The sequence below is a fragment of the Cygnus atratus genome, chromosome 24 (genome assembly GCF_013377495.2).
Source record: "Cygnus atratus isolate AKBS03 ecotype Queensland, Australia chromosome 24, CAtr_DNAZoo_HiC_assembly, whole genome shotgun sequence".
In the NCBI taxonomy this organism is placed as follows: Eukaryota; Metazoa; Chordata; class Aves; order Anseriformes; family Anatidae; genus Cygnus; species Cygnus atratus.
In genome coordinates, this window is record NC_066385.1 from 2887924 (window position 1) to 2903968 (window position 16045).

The following is a 16045-nucleotide window of genomic DNA, read 5'->3' on the forward strand; positions in this document are numbered from 1 at the left end:
GCAGGAGCCGGTCCCTTTGGCACAGGACTTGCAGAGAGAAGGAGGCAGGAGGAGGAAGGTGGGAGAAACAACCGGGGAGGCTGCGTGGCCCCGGGGGGCTGCGGAGGGGTAGCGCGGTGAGGTCTGTGATGGCTGGGGAGCGGGGCTGATGGGGGGACGTGGTGGCGGGGTCCGCATGCCGCGTGGGAGCATACCTGTAGTCGAACGAGCCGTCTTCTACGTTCTTGTCTTCGGGGTTTAGGTGCTCGTCTTTATTGTCTCGCACTGGAAGCAAGCACAGCCCCAACACGGGTGTTAAAAAGCAGCAGGGAGGGTGAAAGCTTCACAGGGGAGCAGCAGAGGCTTTGTGAAATGCCTGCAGGGCGAAGGGCGAAGGGACCCGCTAAAACCCCGCAGCTGGAGGGCTCGCGGGCTTGTCCCCAAAAACCACTGCCGCGGTGGCACCGGGGCACAGGCACTGAAGGTGGCCAGAGAGGGTGTGTAAACGGGTGGCTTTTCCTAGGCCTTGGCTGCGCTTTGCAAAAATGGAACGAGGCTTTTGTCTGAAAAGGCCTCTTTCTAGATGAGGACGAGCAAATTTGCAGAATAGAGGTCGGGTCACACAGTGCAGGGGCGTCCAGCTCCGCGACGTGCCTCCTGCACAGCCCAGAGCCCTCGCTGACCTTTAATGAACTAAAATGCTTCCCAGTAATAATAATGTTCCCACTATGGAGGGAGGAAAGTGCTCGTAATCACGGGCGTGTATTTGAGACCAGCACAATTGGATTAGCCCCCGGAAACCTGCGGATATTGAATCCACGGGCACAAAAGCTGCCGCGCGGAGCTCTTACCTGGGTACTTCCCTCCTCTGCTCCTCTTAATGAAGCAAACTATCAGCAGAATGAGGACCAGGAGAGCTATGGCACACATCAGCCCGATGAACCAGCCCTGGGTCGCGATGTCCACGTGGTTCTTGGTATAAGCTGGGAAGAAAATTGAAGGGAAAAAAAGCTATAAGGGAAGACGAGGACAATGGAGAGAAATAAATGACTAGAAGGATTCAGTCCACAGGTTTAAAAAGGACCTGGCTTTAGCACTGCGTTTGTTTGTGTGTGTGCTGACTGGGTTATCTGAGACCGTAGCACGGGGATCTGGGGCTTTTTTTAATGGTAGGTCAACTCAACGTTTTAGCAGGAGCTGCAAACAGCAAAGGGTCACGGCATAAAGTAAAACCTAGCACAGACCAGTGAGAAAAGGGCATTGAAAATAATGGCAAAAGAAGCTGGGTAACAGATTTGATCTTGCGTTCCTGTGCCTGAAAGCCGCCTCGGAGGTAGCTTCTGGAAAAAGGTCTGAAATAAAAGCGCCCGGACCGTAGCTCAGGATGTGATCCCCGGTGTGGAGTGATGCTGAGCAGCCCTGAGGAGCTCAGCAGCAGCCTGGAGCTGGAGGAGCCTGCATTGCCGCAGCAAGGAGAGCTGCAGAGGGCATGGGCACCGTGTCCTGCCGTGGGCACGGGGTCCCAGCAGCCATGGGAAGCTGGGCAAGGAGACGTGGAGGCCACCGGGATGTGGCTAGACACGAGCGGGGACATGGGGTGGGCACAGAGCCTTGGCCCCAGGTCCTCGAGGGACGTCCCAGCTTGCTGCGCTGTGGTCTGGTAGCGCGTGAAAGTCTTTACAGCACCGCTCCATCGCCCTGCGAGGCTGCCGAGCGTCCGCGGGGCTGACGCCAAGCAAGGAGAGGTGTCCTGTCCCCGAACGTGCTCTGCCTTGTTGCGTGCAGCTCCCGTGCACGGTCAGCCAGACAAATCTGTGTCCTATAAATAGCACCAAGCTGCCATTTTCTGGCTCTCATTGACATGCGCTTGGTATTCAGGAAGACAGAGCAGAGGAGAAAATAACCTTCAGCGCAGCAGGGGGCTAAATTTAACCAGACCGCGCAGCAAACGGAGCGAGGTCGTCCTGGCGCGAGCAGGGGAGGTCAGAGCTGGACGGGATCGAGCTGGGACTTAGTGGGGTTTGTCCAGAATGGGAAGGACATTGCAGCGAGCATCCTTCGTTGGCGTCCATGGGACAAAAAACAACTTGAAATGAGATCGCTGCTGCTACCTGAATTGGCTGCTTTGGCGCTGCAGAGTGCTGAGAAGGGCTGTGCTGCTGTCCTGGATGCTTTGCCTTGTTTAATTAAATAAGTCAAGTCCAGCCAACAGGACCGCCCAGGCAGAGCTGAGGCAACACAAGCAACCATCTCATGTACCTGTCTTGAAATAATCCAATTTTAAACCCACCACCTCCTATGGATAGCGGAGGCACGGCCCTGGCAGAGAAGGTTGTGCCCGTGCTTGGCTGATTAGACACAGATACAGCTTCTAAAGAGGCTGGAGAGGTAGGGCAGTGGTTAGGACAGCTACAACCAGAGGTGAGGTTTTGCAGCTGGTTCCCATCGCCAACCCCAGGACGGTGCCGAAAACCCCGGAGTCACCCCCGGAGGGTGCCCAGCACCTCCTGGGCTGGTTCAGTAACAGCCCCAGAGGACAAGGAGCTGCTCACACAGGGAGCAGGAAAGGCAGCCCTCCGGTGATGTGCTGGGAATGGAAGGCTCTTGTAACAGAGATGACGACGTTAAAAAAGGGTTGAATCGGTAAACTTCCCAAACCACAGCAGTTCAGGGCTGCAAGCCACTTAGTCCTCCAAAGTGTCCCCAGGTACCAGGGGCTTTCCTGAAGGTGAAATCTAAGGCATGCTGTCAGGAGGGAACTGCAGCCAAAACATGGCCCAGGGACATCCCCAGATAAAGGAGAAGGACAAGGAAGGGCCGTTTGCTAAAGAAATGGTGTTGGATGCAGAACGCTCTGTGCTGGTGTTGCTTTTTTGGTGGGGGTGGGCTGCCTGCAGGTACCCCGGCTCTCTTGTGCTGCTTTTCCCTTTAATGCTGCCCCGCTCAATATTTACCTTAAACCAACCTGAGCTGTGTGGTGCAGGAAGATGCACTTTATAACGGAGAGAATGAGATTAGAACAGAAAGGAGCCGGGATCTGGATTCAATTAGCTGAGTGCCCAGGGAGGAAGGGGGAATGAAGCTCTAATGGAGAGCTTGGAAACGGGAGGAGGTCGGGTAAGCAATCCTGGTGGGATGGGATTTTTGCACAAAGCAGTGCTAAGGGAGAATTAAGGGGGCCTGCAGAGTCTGAAGAGCCAAAGCATCCTGAGAGGTGCGCTTCGTGCCACCGGGTCGGGGCTGAGTTGTGCACGGGGGGGAGGCTTCTCAGTACCGAGTCCCTGGGGGCTCCTGCAGCAGGATTGGGGCACCGGTAGGGTAGAGGTGTAATTGCCATCCTTCCCAAAAAAGCAACACATGCCGACAAAATTATAGGCACAGCAATCTTGTATTTAGAGTAAACGAGTGACTGTCATTGCAGCATTCAGAAAGGGAGGATTAAGTACGTGGCTGTCAGAGAGGCCGTTTGGATTTGCTCTAACGTAAGGCCAGCGCCGAGGGTAAGCAGTGGAAAGCAGCTGTGTAATTGAACAGCTATTGATTTGAAATGCAGCTACGGTGACTTTTTTAAAAGTAATTATAATCTTGTGGCAGAAAAAAGGGTTACCTAACAGTCACAGTTTATATGCCAATTGCAAAGCTGCCTGTATAACAGCAGCAGGTCAGCGACATTTAGGCATTATTTGTACAGCAGACTGTTGGTGTGTGAAGTCTCACTAGCTGCAGTCCCACACGGATCCCCCTTCCAGTGTTTTACCTTTTACCTTTTTTTTTTAAGAAGATATCTTTACATTAAGCTCTATAAGCTATATTTGTAGTTTTGAAGTGGCATTTACTGTTGGGAAGAGCCCTGTTGGGATACGGAGCTGTCAAGTTAAGCAGAAGAGAAGTGCTGGTGCACACGGACTGCGTATTTATCTGTGTTCACGCTGAAGAAACCATTAGAAGAGCTATTTGCAAAACATTAAAAACAAAAAGCGAAATGAACAGGGCTTTTTTATCGACAGCATTCCTGACAGCATATGATTGTCAGCGGGGGCTGAGCGCTCGTGTCAGCAGAATCCAGCCAGCGAAGAAATGGATCTGCAGCGTTTGTGCATGCAAGGACGGCGAGAGCTCTGCGGCTCCCACGGTGCCGGGGCTCAGGTCACCACTCAGCCTCCATCACGGGGACAAAGGCAGCCAAGCCTCTAGTTTCAATAGTAGCGGTAGGAACCCCTAAATTACAGAAGATAGACACGCCGAGACTGCCAGCATCAATCAGCCAAGGATATTGCTTCTTTTTTTTCTTCCTAATGATTCCCTGCCCCTTGGTGCCTGTGGCGCAGGGGGCTGCCTCCTCTACCTCCGCTCCCAACGCGGGGAAAAGCAAGAAAAGAGAAGAGACGGGTCCGAACCGGGGAGCAGCAATCCCGAAAGATGCTGCACGCTGTGGGTGAGGGGGCTGGTGGTGATTTCAGAGTCAGGTGAGGGGCTGGAAGCAGACACGAAATGCAACACATCTCCCCGGAGAGGCTGCGTGCCGTGCCCATGGTCAGCGGGCGCTGGTTTTTTATCAGTGCTGGGCAGCGGGAGGCAGGGAGGAGGACTCGCAGCTGCCACCTGTCCCTGTGTCAACCCAGCGTATCAGAGAATTACTGCTGGAGTCACGGCTCGCCAGCGTTTTGGACTCCGAATGCGTGGGGTGGGGTGGGGAGAGCTTCTGCTCCCGCTGCAGCCCCCCCTTGCCCAGGACGGACACTTTGCTTCTGAGCAAAGAGCCCGGGAAGTGCTGGAGCTTTCCATCACCACGCGGCTGGGTCTTAGCAAAACAATTCCAGTTCTTTGCAAATTGCAGCCTCTACCTACTGCATTTGTCAGCGTGGGCTGCTGCGGTGCTGCTTGCTCCTTGGCGTTTCAGCGTTCAGACCCCCACTCTGACAGCATCGCGCACAGATTCCTACGGCAAAACCTGCCGGTGGCACGAAGGAAGTTTTGGTTGTTGTGATTTACTGAAACTCGAGTGTGAACGGAGAAGCTTTATAAATGCAGAAAGCCTGATTCAGCGCCTGTGCAAGGCGGTAAGGGCACTTCTGTGGCATCCAGTGGGCAGTGTAGGAAGCCCGTAATTAGGGAGCTCTAAAAATCACCGAGGTGATAAGCCTGGCAAATTGCTTGCGCAATTAAATGCAAAGTTGCCGGGGGAAGCAGACCTGCTTGTCATCTCGCTGAAAAGCCCTGTGCATGTGCCGTGCATGGCTCTAAAAGAGGCTGCCTACAAACGCAGCACCCCGGTGCTGCCCCTCACCTCTGTCTGCCACAACCCCGGGGTCCGGCCGTGCGCCGAGGCACCGAGATGCGATGCGCACATGCGGTCACAGGGCTTCGAGCGCAGCGACCTGCCGACCCCAGCGTGGTCCCTGCCCTCCTTCCAAACCCTTCCTTGCACCCTGCCGGGGCTTTTTGGCTGCTCGGGCAGCTCCTTAACAAGGGCAGGGACGGGCTGGTGGGCGAGGGCTGCGCCGTGCTCGATCCCCTCCCGCCACCACGCCGGTGCCCCCGTGGACACGCAGTGACATGCCGCGGACGCGCCCCGGGGCTGGAGCCCCTCTCACCTGAGCTGGTGGTAAAGGTTATGTACGAGTGCTCGCTGGGGCTAGACCATATGGGGAATACCCACAGCTTGTACACCATCCCCGGCGTCAGATTCGCCAGCTGCACAGAGGAGGGGGTCTGAGCTTTAACGGGGATGGATTTCTCTGTCTTGTTACCTGAGAAACAGAAACCGCACATCAAACCCAGCCGCGGGAGGCTCGGCGAGATTACCTCGTTGGCACTGCAGGTGATGCATTGTGCTAGCCCCAGGCACCGAGCAGAAATAACACGGCTCGATGGTCAAGGAGCTATTAACGGCGCCGTGATTAGTACTCACTGGGAATAGGATAAAAACAGCAGTGCAGGAAGAGAGTGGGGGCTTTGCTGCATCCCTGCTTGCCGTACTGAAACAAACACCAGGAGCTATTGAGGAGATCGCTCCCTGCTTTGAAGTCCTGACAGATCCTTTATCTGCCCAGCTTCAGGTCTGGATACTTGTTTTTTTTTAAAGCAATCAGGCTGGAATTTGCCTGGTGCCTTTCAGCTGATCAAAGGGTTTTGCCTGTGGGTTGAGGCTGGTGGGCAGCTGGACGCTGCAGCGAGCACACGAGCCCACTCACCCCAGCTGGGATGTGGCTGCTCCCGGGGGCATCGCCGGCATCCCATGGGGCTGGAAGGGGAGCCTTGGGAGCTCGGGGACTCGGCCTTCAGGCTTTGGAGCCTGAATCATGGAAAATAGTTCAGAAGGGGAAAAGGGTCTCCTTCCCCAGCACATCCTGCTCTGTCTGCAGCGCGAGACCAGGCACTGGCTGTGCCTTCAGAACTGTTTCAAGTCGTCAGCAAGGTCATCTCTTAGCGCTGTAAACGGCCAAAAGTGGTTCACTGTTGATGGCTAGGTGCAGTTGGCTTATTTTAAATGCCAATTTAAAACCAGCATACCAGACAATAAGACTGAAATGGCTGGGAAATAAAGTCAGAGATAAGCAGCATTAATCGCTGCCTATCTATTAAAAAATAAAATGAAATACAACCAATAACATGTAATTGTCTTTTCCAAACAAGTACTAAAAGCAGAGGTACTGACTTGGAGTTTCCTGACTACGTACAGCCTTACAATTGCAAGAGACAACGACATCCGATACGCCAGGAGGTTTGGGATCAGAGGTGATTCTGCCAGCTCCAGGCTCAGCAAGCCCTTCAAAGGTATATAAAGCCCCTCCAATTTATGTAGATTTGTTTTCTGTACAAGTTTTGTCCCCGTTCATATATACACATTTATATTTTCAAAGGCTCTTTACACTGAGCCCACATGGAGCCCAGCTCAATGAACTAAACACATTCATGGTTCGTGCATACAAGCATCTCGTGACCATCAGCGCAAGGAGGGGGGAATCTCCTGGGAGTCACCAGGAATACTTCTGGTGCTCTCTAAATGGCTAAAACCACATCCTGCCACCTCCTCTCCCCTCCACGTGGCCACAGAGCATCATTGAACACACAGTAATTAAGACTGCATTACGGATTGCAGCCTTGAGAGCTGGCAGGATCTCTAATGGCATCACAACCCTATAGAGTCCCCATGCGATCTGATGCTTACTGGTGATATACTTAACCACAAAGTCAGTTCCTGCAGAGTAATTGTGGCTCCAGGTGATGTTTGCCCAGTTACTATTAGCCAAAGCTCTTATGTCCCATATGGACGATCCATTGGTGTCTGGTGGACAGGTTAGAAGAGGAGTTAGTATTTCGGATTAGACAGAAATGAGAGCTCACCTAGCATCCGGTACCGGTAAAATCTTACAAAATCATTCCTAAAGTTAATGCTTCGATACCTACAAGCATGTCTGAGGCCACATTTGTTTCTTACAAGAGCCTTAAGGCCAAACCTTTTGGGGGGGGGGGGGGGAGTGTTCGCTATCAATAGCTCATTGCATGTTGGCGTTGAAGTCCAACTGCATTCAGTTTAGCTTGGAAGTCCGAAGACCTCCGTGGCGCTTCTCTGAAGACCTCAGTCTGCAGAGAAACCTGGCTAAGCCCGTGCCTAAACGAACGCAAGATGCACGCATGGGCGGGCACGGACTCACTACCACAGCTGGGAGAGAATATTTTTATGTTACTGGGTCTAGAGACAGCCAGTGGGGCAATGAAGTCACTCGTTTCTGATTTTGAAGTTGAGGATTGTCGACATTGCTTTGGAGAGCGGATGAACTTCTATTTCTGGCGAGGTGGAGCTAAGCCACTAGCTCAGTGTGCTTTAAGAGCTTTCAGAGAAATTGCACCTCAATTTTAGTATTATTATTTACTTCGGGACGTAGCTCAGGCTTTGGTTTGACAAAACACCAATGAGTAACTTCCATGCCTGGAAGGAGGGCAGCTATGTGACTTTTGGGAAAGGGCAGCGGAGCCCCTAATGCCGGGGCGGGGGGGGGAACGTGACCCAGAGCCCCCCTGCAGCCCCAACCTGCGCTGCCACGCAGGCCCCCTGTCTGCCTGCATTACGGCTCGAGCTCTGGGCTTGTGTCCCCAGGGCTGTTTGGGACCCGCGCTGTTCCTCGTGCCACTCCCCGACTGCTTTTTGTTTCTCTGCCTCTTTCCCTCCCGTTCCCCTTGGCTGCAGCGTGGGCAGATAATCGCCCGTTTGCAATTAGCAGCGCTTCCCATGTGCTCGCTGAGCTGTGACTGCATTGTGGTAACGATCTCGTGAAACTGCTTCGTTACTGAGCCCTCGTACGTAGCGCCAAGGCTGCATCTCGCTCCCTTGCACCAGTTTTTAAACTGATTTTGTTAGGGCAGCACTTGCGTTTTTGAGTGCATCCTATTACTACGTAACTGAATTCCTTTTGCTATGAGCTTGGTTCCTTTTTGAATAACCTGGCTACAACTCCATAGTTTATTAACCACAGGTCCTGTTACTGCAGTGCTTTTAAGAGCAGGGCTCCGAGGGCTGCCTCTCTCCGTAGCCATCAGTAAAACACACAGAGCAGAGACCATGCCTCCACCAGACCCGCTGGATCCCCTGCTCCAGCTGCCTGCATGCTTTCTCTGGACCTGGTACATCCCAGGAGCAGAGCTGGGGGCTGTGGCTTCCGCCACCTCCCCAGGTTCCCTGGGGCTCTGACTAGGTCGCGTTGCAGAGAGCAGCAGTACCACGACCCAAACGGCTCCTATGAGCCCTGACAGCTCTCTTAGCTAACAGACGATGGGCTAAATTTGAAGTGACATCTATAGTAGTAACAGAACCCCTTTGTAACGGCAAAAATAGTACTTTGTAGGGTCTTCTACCTCTTTCCTGACCCTCACACTAATTCAGAAGCATGACACCACAGGGAGAGCTGTGTTATCCCTTTGTTTGTTGGCCAGAGGGACTGGGACCAGGAGGGTGGCGCAGCCTCCCCGAGCCTTAATCCCCGAGTCTGTGCCACCTCCGGATTGCAAAGCCATTCCCGGAGCACGGGGTGCCTTTCACCACATGGGTGAGGCTTCGCCCGTGCCTGTTATCAATCCTGGCTCTGAGCGAGAAGGGGGCAAGGCCCCGGTAGGTTTCAAGGGGGGAAGAGGAAAAGGAAAGCGCAGTACCCAGCTCCTGCTTTGTGGTGGCTGCCGGAGCCCTCTCTGTAGTTGTTGTGGTGCTTGCGACGGTGGTGGCGGGCAGAGTGGTGGCAGCTGTAGTGGTGGTGGTGGTGTCGGTGGTGGTGGTATCGGTGGTGGTGGTGTCGGTGGTGGTGGTAGGTGTGGCAGTTGTAGTGGTTGGGGTTGCCGTAGGGCTGGTTAGATCGATTGCAGTTGGAGGCAACCAGGTTGCGGCTGGCAGAGGGAAACGCAGACACTGGCTGTGGAGAAGCGGTTACGTCTCCTCGGGCTCGCCCTCGCCATTCCCAACGCCGAGCACGGCACCATGCAGACCTGGAGGTCTTTCCCCTTCCATAACCGGGGGCGAGCAGGGAGCGGGCGAGGGGTGAGCGGCACCCAGCCCCTGCTCCTGTGCCCGCCCGGCGTGCGCCAGCCACCCAGCAGCTCCGCCGCCTGCGCTCTGCCTCCCACCCCTCTGCCAGCCCCTCCTGGGCTGCACGGTGCTGCAGGCACCGAAGGGCAACACTGAGCAGGGTTTGTTGGGGGGGATGAACAGGGTGGGCTGCTCAAACCCATCACCCCCTTCAGCTGAGAGCTCTCCAGGCTCTCCAAAATAAGGAACGGGACCGAACTCTTAAAACACCACCATCCAATTTGTCCTGGAGCAGGAAAGCCACGATTACACTAATTCAGCAGCCCCTGGACGACACCTCCAGCATTTTTGAGCTGCCAATTTGGCCTGCGGCTTAGCTGCGTCCTTCCCTGCTGGTCTCTGCGCTGGTCCTGCAGCCTGGTGATGAAGCAGCCTTAGCACTGCTGGGGCCTTAGCTCTTCGGTGAGTGCTGTCTGTTACTGTGCCATCACCGCCCCTCACCATTTACATTTAAATTAGGACAAAGGGCTTGGCATGCCCTAAGATTTCCAGGGGAAAAGTCTGCACAATTTGGTTTCTAAATAGCCCTTGTTTGCCCCCACCCACATGGGTGAGCAAAAGGGTAAAGGTGCACATTGCGCACACCTCTTGGTGTGGTTGCACAGGGTCCTGAGCGCCACCAAAGGAGGGTGCACGGGCTTGAGCCGGCTGGAGGAGGCCATAAGGTGCCTGTTCGGCTTTGTGGCTTCGGCTTGGCTCAGGGCTGCAATTCTTGCTGTGAGCAGGAACAGAGCCTGTGGCTGATGCAGGGGCTGTAGCTGGCTGTCACGAATGGGAAACAGGAGCTAGCAACAGCACTGGTCTCATGGCTGGTGGAAGGGGCATTGGAAACTATTGCTGAATGCCCTCAGGTATGAAAGGGCATCGCTCTGTAAAGACTATTTGCCCTACTGCCTGAAAAGCTGCCAGCAGAAAATGCATCTGGAGAGCTGCTTAAACTGCCTAAGGTAAATGAAATCCTGTGGTGCTTGCATTAAATTGTATTTACTTACTCTTCTGTAGATCAAGGGATTACAAATCCCCATCAGGCAAATGAAAATGGCTATTGCAAATATCACCCAAATGAGAATAGCTCTAGGAAAGTGCTTTAAAAAGTGTCCCAGAGCAAAGCCAGGGCTTGCTTTATCACCAAGCCAGTCCCAGCTCAGCTTGCATGGGAGTGAGCATCCCTTCAAGGCTACGAATACACCAGAGACCATTCAGAAAGGCCAGAGCTAAGGCCCCAGGGTGGCCCCCTCAAAATCTGAGCCCTTCCAGCAGTCCCAGGGCAGAGGAGCGCAGCAGGTGAGGCCGTCCAGCTCCCTACTGTGCGCAGCTGCAATAAAACCACAGTTACAGGCACGTCCCCAGGGCATGGCCAGCACGACCCCGCGGCGTGCACCTCGCCACCGTAGGGACCGACCGACGGCGCCTCGCAGAGCCTCATGCAGCAGCACAGCGCCCGATGGAGCAGCAGCGGGATGGAGCAGCCGCCTCCCTCCCACCCCGGCCTCGTGCGACGGAGCCGACCCACCCGCGACAGACGGCAGCGACGGTGATGGGAGCCAGGCTGGGTGGGAGAATTGCACGACTTTGTCCTCGGGGGTGCACGTGGCATCACAAAGCCGGCCCTGACCTGGCTGAGCCGTGGCAGTGGGGGGAGGGTGGGGGGGTGCTGGTCTGCATTGCTTTCGCTCACCCAGTTTTTACCAAGCCTTCGCTTTCCTGTGTCCTGAGGCTTACATTGCAAACGCCATTCTTGGGCTGGGAGGCAGGACCAGCCATCTGCTGATTCATGGCATTTTTCAGGAGGTTAAGTGATTAGTGGGGTTACTGTGAGTGCGATCGCGCTGCAAGTCCTCAACTTGGGCTTGCAATGCCCACGATAACCCTGCACAGTGGGGCTGTGGTATTATTAGCTAATAGTACCACAACCTTATTAGCTAATGCAGCTCCTCTGTGAATCCTCGATTCACAGCTAAGGAGAAGACAACCCACCAAGGCACCGAGCAACTTGCTGAAGGGCAGGAGCTGCAGGAAAAGCTGCTCCAACAGCCAGCTCCCAGCCCTGGTGCACGTCACTGCGCCACGCCGCTCCCGTGCAGCACCCCAGCAGACTGTGGGCATCGCCTGGCGCTGCTGCAGAGGCTTTAGCAGAAGGCGAGAGCCCTTGTTAACGCTCCCCTAGACGGGCAGAGATGATCTGGGGTAAGATATCCCTTGTAGAGGGGAGCATCATCCTGCCTTATGAGCAGAGCCACGCTGCCTGTGGGATGTATCCCGCTGCACGGAGCTCTCCTGGATGCCACGGTGCCAGCAGCCCTCCTGTGATTGCCTGATCCGGGCATCCCAATCCTGGCCGATGGTGGTGCCAGGAGGGATTTGCCCACGCTGCTCCAGCAGAGCACGAGCTCTCCTGGAAACACTCCCCATGAGCGGGGCTATCGCATCGCATCAGGGTAACGCGGGCTCACGCCCATCAAGTCCCCGTGAGATCGGCTGCGTGCGTCGGCACCGGGCTAGGAATGAGGCTGGCAGGACCGGGACCGGGTACAAGGTGGGAGCTTTGACTCCAGAAAGCAGGAGGTCAACGAGGGGCAGGAGGAGAGCCTGCCTGTGGACAGCACCGGGCAGGATGAGGCCAGCCTGGGCAGCGGGGCTCCCGCTGGGCTGGGGGATTTGGTCCTCATCTGCCCTAGGAACCACAGCTGCAGCCTCATTTGTGTTTGAATACAAAATGTATGCGGAAGAAAAAGCTCAGCTGGTAGATTTGGGGGAGAGAAGATAAGGGGCATTTACTGGCCTTTGAAATCCATCCCCTAATGAGAGCCGAGTTCGGTCTGGGGGAAGGCAAAGCCGGTCTCCAACAGAAGATCAGAGCTCCCCCCAGACAGCGAGGGGCAGGGGCCCCAGCGCTGCGACCAGGGCAGGGCTCATTAAGGATGCTTCTGGCTGGCAGCTCCAGACCTGCTCGAACCAAGTGCTCGGTGTTAGAAGATCATCCCCCTCCCAAAACCACGCACATCCTCCTGAAAACGCAGCTGTAACACTTCACTGGCTGCAGCAGTTCCGAGCTTTGCAGAGCAGCCAAATTTCTCTCTCTGCATTCCCCACTCGCGGGTTCACTCGGGGACTTTGGCAGCGTTTGCCTCGTGTGTAGATGCAGGACCACGCACCTGGCCTTCACCCGAGGGCTGGGGGAAGAAAATCTCCCCACTGCCCGAAAGCAGGAGGTGCTGCAGACAAGGGGCGGCCACTTTTCAAATTGCAGGGCAGAGCAGCACCCTGAAAACTGGAGCGTCTAAGGAAGGAGGCTTCAAACAGCCCCAGCATGCCCAGAAAAGCCAGAGAAAAAGCCAGCAGTAGCAACGTCCATTCTCTGGCTCCCACAACAGCTGAGCCCCTCTTCCTGGAACACACAAACCACCGCTTAGCTCATAAATCGGCCCCGGCTTTGCAAGGCGCAGATTGCTTTTTCTGTCTGCAAGATACATTAGCCTCTCTGGTGGAGGAGACCGAGGGGCACGGTGGGGAGGAGACGCTCTCGTAATGGGCAGGGGATGCAGCAGTCTGGCTGTAGCAATTAATAGGCTGAGTAATGAGGGAGATGCTTGCAGCAGGAGGGCTGCTCGAGAGGCTCCTTCTCTTTGCTGTGCCCTGGCTCCTCGGGTTGGGAACGGGCTGGTAAAAAGGAGCCCGAGCCCTGTGCAAAAACTGGGGGATGCTCAGATTGAAGAAATCTGCGAATAAGAATTGTAAAAGCGAAAATTCGAGGCATGGGAGAGGGAGGGAGCATGCTCTGAGAGGGGCTTGAGCCCTGCTCCAAGTGGTGTGGGGTATCACTGAGCAGTCGCGTGTTTTTGCAAAATACAAAAACCAACGCACAGCCATACTGCTCTTTAATTATTTAAAGATGCTTTTAATGTGTTGTTAGGCTGCAGTAACAGCTTTCCCTTGGGTGTGTCTACAAAATAATTAGGCTTGGAGAAATTTGATTAATTTTTCATGAATTTAGATGATTAGCCAAATACATTTTTGGACTTTTTTTTCCCTTCTCCCTCTCCCAGTTTCTAGCAACAGAAGGAGATTGTTAAAGTCTTTATCAAAAAGAAAAAAAACGCTCCAAATCTGACAGCTATAAGAAATTCAAGAACAGAAAGAAACGATTGAATGACATCTAAAAGAGAGGGGTCAGCAGTTCTCTGTATCGCTGCTGCTGCCCATTTCCAAAATGAACAATTGAGCCTTTCTCCTCCGCTTCCTAGCTGTGGAGCGACAAGAAGGGAACAAACAAATCAATGTTTTGAAAGTCTAAGACCAATGCTGTTTACGACCCTGACAAAAGGACACACACAAGGGTAGTTTGGGATCCAGTTTTTGTTTGTTTCATTCGTTGTGTGAATGAGAGCCCTTTGCACGTCACCTGTTCCCCAAAGCAACTTTCCCTCCATCCAGCTCTGGCTTAGGAAATGTAAAGGCTTCCTAAGGTAAAGCCTCTGCCCTTCACTTTGATTTCATCAACTTGCTCCAGTTTCTCACATGCCTACAGAACAGCTACGACCCCACGTATGTAAGGTTTCCCCTGGAAAAAAAAAAAGGCCATTTTTCAGTGCCAACAGCCGATGGCAAATAGCGCTTTACTGCAGTTTAAGACAACTTTCACTGTGAATCTGTAAAATCTACAAAATCTAGGTCACTGAGCGGAGATGAATCTTTAGAGAAAGGTCAAACGGCATTTCACTCGAACCCGTACTGGTTTGGAAGAGGAACAGCCTCCCAGGACAAACACCGCTTCAATCGCGGAAGGAGCTCCCGCAGCCCGCCTCCGCTGGCTGCCCAGGATGTGCCCTAACACGAAACGACATTCGGTTCGATATCAGGATGAGGATTTGTTCTGTGTCTTGCTACAGCTTACACTGCCCCGATTCCTCTCGAAGAAGTGTATCGCAGCCAGAAGGCTGTGAATGCTGAGAGTTAGTGCGTAAAGACCTACTGCTCCGCTTACTGCTTTTCAGCCTCCTTCCAGTGCTTGCATCTCTTTGCCATTTCTCCTAGCAGAAAGGAAAAATAGAGGAATAGCCCCTATTCTTACAGAATTTAATGAACTTATCCTTTGAATGGCAACTCGTCCATCAAGCTTAGTTTAAGAACTTATTCCTGAATCGATATGATGCTGGAAGGATAAAGAGATCACGCCGTGCTTTCAAAGTTCAGCAATATCTGCTGAAAGTAGAAAACGACTTCAGAAGCCGATCCTGATCCACAAAGAAAATCTGGATTCTTGTGGATGGGCTAAACCCTGGCTGAGGTACAGCTTGCAGCAGTAAACCAGCCCTCAGGGGTTCCCAAAGGTTTCGCTTGTTTTCGGTTTCCCGACAGCCAAAGCAGACCAATCTGTTACCCCCTAATATTTATAGTTTAAGGAAGAGAAATACAGTAAGGAAAAGATTGGCAGCTATTCAGAAAGGGAAAATAAAAAGCAAAATAATGTTGAGTAGAGATGTCACTGCAACAAAATAAAAGGAGGAGAAACGTCTAGGAGGTAGGGAAGCACAACCTAGAGGTGCACAGAGCAGGTCCTGCACTTTGGCAGTGCCTGCTCTGGGCTGGTCCTCGTGCCCTGGGGCTGCAGCCAGCAAGGGCAAAGCACGACCTCTTCTAGCACCCTTGGTGCAGGGCAGAGGGTCCAAAAAGAGAGACCAAAAGCTTTTCTGCAGCACTAGGGGTGAGCTGTGGCTGGACACATCCCCTAGCGCTGCTGCTGCCCCTCGAGCACTGGGTTACAGGGCTGTAACCCCTGTGGGAACGCCGCATCGGAGGGGGGAAAGTCGTGGCTGCAGCTCTTGGAAGAGGTGGGCGTCCTCTGGGCACCAAGTTATGCTAAGGCTTTGCACTGTTGACCTGGATAATTGGACGCTGGATTAATTGGGGATTCAGGTTTCCTTGAAGCAGGTGGATACCCTGCCCCCCCGTCACGAGAAGGTTTCTGTGTGCTTCAGTGCTGCTGGAGAAATGTGCAATATAGAGGGCAAAGCCAGCAATAGCCTCGCATGCAGACATGCACAGCTGGGGCACAAACGTTGTCCTTAACCCTTTCAATGGGCTTGGAAGCAAAAGGATTGTCCTGCGTTAGAGCCCTGGCAGCCCTAAAAGGGAGAGGTTTGGAAAGGTTTTGGGGTGTTTCACTGGGCACCGCTGGGAAAGGTTTTTGGGTGTTTCACAGGGCAGTGGTGCTGAGGCTTACAAAGGGAGAGGGCTGGTGCAGACCTGGAGCGAAAATCCTCATTAATAGTGCAACCTGACTCTCATTTCTGCTTGCACAGCCCGTGGCAGCTGCGCTGTTTGGCTGTCATTAGGCCTCTCGCAGGCTGTTAAGGCTGCTCGGAGATATTTTGATCCCTGCAGACCCAGCCCTGGAGCCTGCCGCTGGTCCCCTCTGCCTGCGGTGCTCCATTTCACCTGCCCGCATTCCACGTGCCCAGTTCAGGCCCCTGGTGCTTCACCTTCCCA

General features: G+C 53.9%; 1 protein-coding gene across 1 annotated transcript in view; it reads right to left on the reverse strand.

Moving 5' to 3' along the window:
• The window catches only part of NFASC (neurofascin), a 48349-nt gene that overhangs the window by 5534 nt on the left and 26770 nt on the right, over window positions 1-16045 (reverse strand). The window contains 3 exon segments of the mRNA XM_035561446.1: window positions 195-264; window positions 831-962; window positions 9130-9357. Coding sequence (XP_035417339.1) covers window positions 195-264; window positions 831-962; window positions 9130-9357 — 430 coding nt within the window.